Source organism: Penaeus vannamei, chromosome 17, assembly GCF_042767895.1.
Source record: "Penaeus vannamei isolate JL-2024 chromosome 17, ASM4276789v1, whole genome shotgun sequence".
Lineage (NCBI taxonomy): Eukaryota > Metazoa > Arthropoda > Malacostraca > Decapoda > Penaeidae > Penaeus > Penaeus vannamei.
In genome coordinates this window covers 7,504,208-7,509,207 of record NC_091565.1, presented here as the reverse complement: position 1 = coordinate 7,509,207, position 5,000 = coordinate 7,504,208, and the positions used below count along the sequence as shown (strand labels likewise).

At 28.1% G+C, this 5,000-nt stretch overlaps 1 protein-coding gene across 1 annotated transcript in view; it reads left to right on the top strand.

Annotated features, from left to right (window-relative positions):
* Fis1 (fission 1 protein) overlaps positions 1-5,000 on the top strand; it is a 12,934-nt gene that overhangs the window by 1,400 nt on the left and 6,534 nt on the right. Inside the window, exons 2-3 of the mRNA XM_027363596.2 lie at positions 2,709-2,800; positions 3,130-3,247. Coding sequence (XP_027219397.1) covers positions 2,709-2,800; positions 3,130-3,247 — 210 coding nt within the window. The remainder of the gene's footprint in view (positions 1-2,708; positions 2,801-3,129; positions 3,248-5,000) is intronic.

Below are 5,000 nucleotides of genomic sequence, written 5' to 3'. Positions count from 1 at the left end.
AATGGAATTAAAACTAAATCTTAAAAAAACAACTAAATCTGTTATTATCAATTTGTGCAGAAAATGGTATAGAAGAAAACTTACATAGAATGATGTTCAACCACAAGATAAGCTCAGATTCTTTAAGTTAGGTGTGGGGTTGCATTTCCAAAAATACCGAAGCAACATAGTTTAAGCTGTAGTGGCCTCATATTCACCACTATACAATGTAAATATGCATATCACTGCTCAGAGTCCAAGGCGCTCATCTTGTTTATGTTGAGAGGAAAACTGATACATTGCTGTGATATCCCAAGTAGCTCATGTGTGACTACATGCTTTTCAAAATGATATTTTGCTAAATATCAGTGTCTGCTATTCCACATATATGCTTTAATTGTCATTTATTAATGTTTTTCTACTTCCTTTACATGTTTTAAGATTTATATATGCAGTTCTTTACAAAAATCTTATGCACATGAGCATTTTTGCCAGCAAAAGATTTAGCAGGCTGATACCAGCCATTTCATTACAGAAGGATTGTGAGAAAAGTTTTGTTTTGTGTTGTGTTGATTTTGGGTTATTCTTAAGACAATCCAATGGCAACAAAGAAGAAAAAGACTTCAGTAACCATCCCAGTTTAATATCTGAGCCCATCAAGTGCCCCAAATGTCAAAAAATATATATATATATATTTAAAACAAACTAATCCAATCAGTAGAAAGAAGCAAACAAAAGTTTGGAGTTTCCTGATATAAAAGCATTTAGTTTATTTTTTACGGTATGGAAGCAGCCCTATTTTGCTGTACATGCCTAGGTGAAGAGAATGTTCTTCCCCACGAGCAGTAACACTTACATTGTTCGGTTAGTCTTGTCAGGACAATTTGTATAATTACCAATGGGGGTTTTAAAGCTGTGACTTACCATAGATTTTACCAGAAGATGATAGGCTGGACTCCTGTAGAGCTTTGATGAGTTAATCTGTAGAAATTCAGAGATGGCAGACACATGTGTAGAGTTTCTGATATAAATTTTTATTTTGTTGGTTTTAAGCATTATTATTCTCTATTCTTATTGAAGGCTGGGTTACCCTGTAATTTCTCTGATATACTTCATGCCCTCCCTTGCTGTCCGGACTATCAAAGTAAGATTGTTGATAGAGAAATGGTACTTGGATCTCATCAATAATTCATTTGCACAATAAGCAATTGCAAGAATCGTTAAAATTATTGGATATCTTTTAGAAAAACATTACATTGTTTTAACTTAATATCTGGGTGGGTGCTTTGCTCTCGGTAACAATTACCCACTTTTAATTTCATTTAGTACTAGAATTGTCAACGGAAAACTTATTGATTCCATCTATACAGTTTGCTGTAGTAGCCATGGTTTCATGCAAACTTGCCAGATCTTTTGGAAAATTTTCAGTGGATGGCAATCAGGTAAAAAAGAAGAAGAAGAAGAAAGTATGTAATGGTTAGCTTGACATAAACCGAGACACTTTTCATATCTGGCATCATCTGTGGGAAAAGGAAATACATGACAGAGAAGAGGGAAGACCTACCCATTTTTTTTAAGTTCTTTGCCATGTTGACAGCATAAAGGGAAAAAATTTCTATGACCACATAATTCATTATCTATCAGCTAATTCATTTTTTACTGTGCACTTGTGAAAATGATTTAGTTTGTAATTTTTGACGTTTGCTTTTCCTAATTTGTATACTTTGTGCATACTTTTATTTTATTAAACTTCTCCAATGTGTAATAATTGTTATTTATGTTATGTTAAAGATGGGTTGGATTCCTATATAGCAGTGTTTCCCAAACGTAGCCTGGGCTAGTGACCCTAAATGTGTGACCATGTAGTAAAATATCCAACCATTTTCATGGTAATTATACTTGCAGATGTATATTAGCTTACATTATTCTCTACTTTTATAGGCTTATATTACCAACACATTGAATTTCAGTAAACAAGTGTTAATAAAGAAACATTAATTTACTGACAGATTCAGCTATGGACTCTATTATTCTTCTTTTAAGACCCTCTGGCGACCTTCAGAAAAACCCTGTTGTGTGTTTTCACTGTAGTTTATATATAGATGGCATCATAAGCACTTTTCACCAAGGAGTCGATTGCTTTGTTAACCAAGCATCACCCAAGTAGACTACCCAATTTCTTGAATCTTTTGGGGATAAAATCACTTCTAATACCCTTACTATTAGTTAACAGTGTGTTAGAATGAATGAATTAAAATCACTGTGGATCAAGGCACGTGTATATACTCTCTTCTGGTTTGTTAAAATTGTGCAAGGCCTGTTCCAATGAATATTTAGATATATGGACATGCATATATATGGAAAGAAATGCATATCTATCTTGAGATTTGCTTATCTACCAGATAGATAGAAAGGCAGATGTGTATTTGTCAATAGATAGATAAGCAGATGTATATTTATCATTAATTTCTGTATATATGCATGTATGTATCTATAAGTATTCATTGTGTTGGGCCTTGCACAATTTTAACAAACCGGTTACTAGCATCAATAGGTTAAAGCTGACATAGAAAATTTGCCTTGGATAATACACAGAAAAAGGAGTGATGTTTGATTACTCAAGCAAATCATTACATTCTGGTAATGTTACATTTCTGTCAGGATTGTAGTTTCGCATAAGTATCACTATTCATAAAAGTGTTTTTCATATGTCTTCTTTAAACTTTCAGGTCTTTGAAAAGAAGTACAATGATGAATTAGTGAAAGGCTTAGTCTCAAGCACTACTCAGTTTGAGTACGCCTGCTTCCTAGTTCGTAGCAGGTAAGATACTGTATCAAGATTTGATGTGCTCCTATAAACTGAAGTTGTATAAAGAAATGGAGAAAATTCTCAAGTGATAGTTATCCATGTTACACATGTTTTATGTATTATAAATTCAAATTAAGAATAATGATTTTTCTTTCACAATTTTTCACTTTTCACAAGGAAATGTTAAATTTGAATACTTTGAGTGTGTGTGTGTGTGTCTACATATCTCAATTTAATGAGAAAGTAGTAATGAACTTTCAGGTGTAACTGTGATTTGAGGTATGATTTAGCTTCTTGATCTGGAAAATTACACTAGCATGCATGTATGTGTGTTTTGACAGATACCCAGCAGACATCCAGCGAGGTGTGGTCCTCCTAGAGGAACTCTACAAACGACCAGAGGAAATCGGCAAAAGAGATTACGTGTTCTACCTTGCAATTGGGAATGCTCGTTTGAAGGTGAGATATCTATATGTAGGTCTATTCATATTGTTACAAAAAGGCATATTATAACAATATGAGTGTTTATGTTCATGGCAATGAAAATCCCACCAAAATATGTGGATGTTCGGGGTGCTGAAAAGCCTACCAAAACTCAATTGGCTACGAAAGGGGAGTGGCGGGCTGTGCGAGAGGAGATCTTGGAGAGCGAGCATGTACTGGCTGTAGCTGCAAACTGGATTGTATTATACACTGAAGTAAGAGTGCCTGTTACGGAAGAGTGTTGTGTTAAGGTGGATATAATGTGCGGAAGCAGTTTGTGTTTACAGAGTGACTGTAGTTCTATGAAGTGAAGACATTAGTACAAATAAACTGGAATGCTACCTGCCTGCCTTTTAAACATTTACAGAAAGAGTTATCATCAAAAAGGTAAAAAAAAAAAATAATAATAAAATAAAATAAGAAAAAAAAATGTGTATGAAGATGAAAATATAAAGTTGTAGATAATAAAATTAATAGATGTAAATATACATAATTATATAAAAATATATAGACATAATTATAAGAAATATAAAGATTTATAAATAGATAGATAGATAAATGTGTATATATATATAGATATATATGTATAGATAGATATATAGATCTATGTAAATCTATATCTATATATATCTATATCTATATAGACATGTGTGTGTATGTATATATAAATGAAATAGATAGATATATATATATATATATATATATATATATATATATATATATATATATATATATATATATATATATATATATAGATATAGCTAGACAGATAGATATTTATACATGCATAGATATACATTTTTATATATAGATATATACATATATTTATATATATAGATATATACGTATATTTATATATATAGATACATACGTATATTTATATATATAGATATATATACGTATATTTATATATAGAGATATATACGTATATTTATATATATAGATATATACATATATTTATATATGTAGATATATACGTATATTTATATATATAGATGTATACGTATATTTATATATATAGATATATATATACGTATATTTATATATAAAGATATATACGTATATTTATATATATAGATATATACGTATATTTATATATATAGATATATACGTATATTTATATATATAGATATATAGGTATATTTATATATATAGATATATACGTATATTTATATATATAGATATATACGTATATTTATTTATATATATATAGATATATACGTATATTTATATATATAGATATATACGTATATTTATATATATAGATATATACGTATATTTATATATATATAGATATATATGTATATTTATATATATAGATATATATACGTATATTTATATATATAGATATATATGTATATTTATATATATATATATATATATATATATATATATATATATATATATATATATATGTATGTATATTTATATATATATATATATATATATATATATATATATATATATATATATATATATATATATATATATGTGTGTATATATGTATCTATATATACATATATATATATATATATATATATATATACATATATATATATATATATATATATATATATATATATATATATATATATATGTATATTTATATATAAATATATATATCTATATATATATATATATATATATATATATATATATATATCTATTTCTATCTCTCTATCTATCTCTATCTCTCTATCTGTCTCTATCTCTCTATCTATCTCTATCT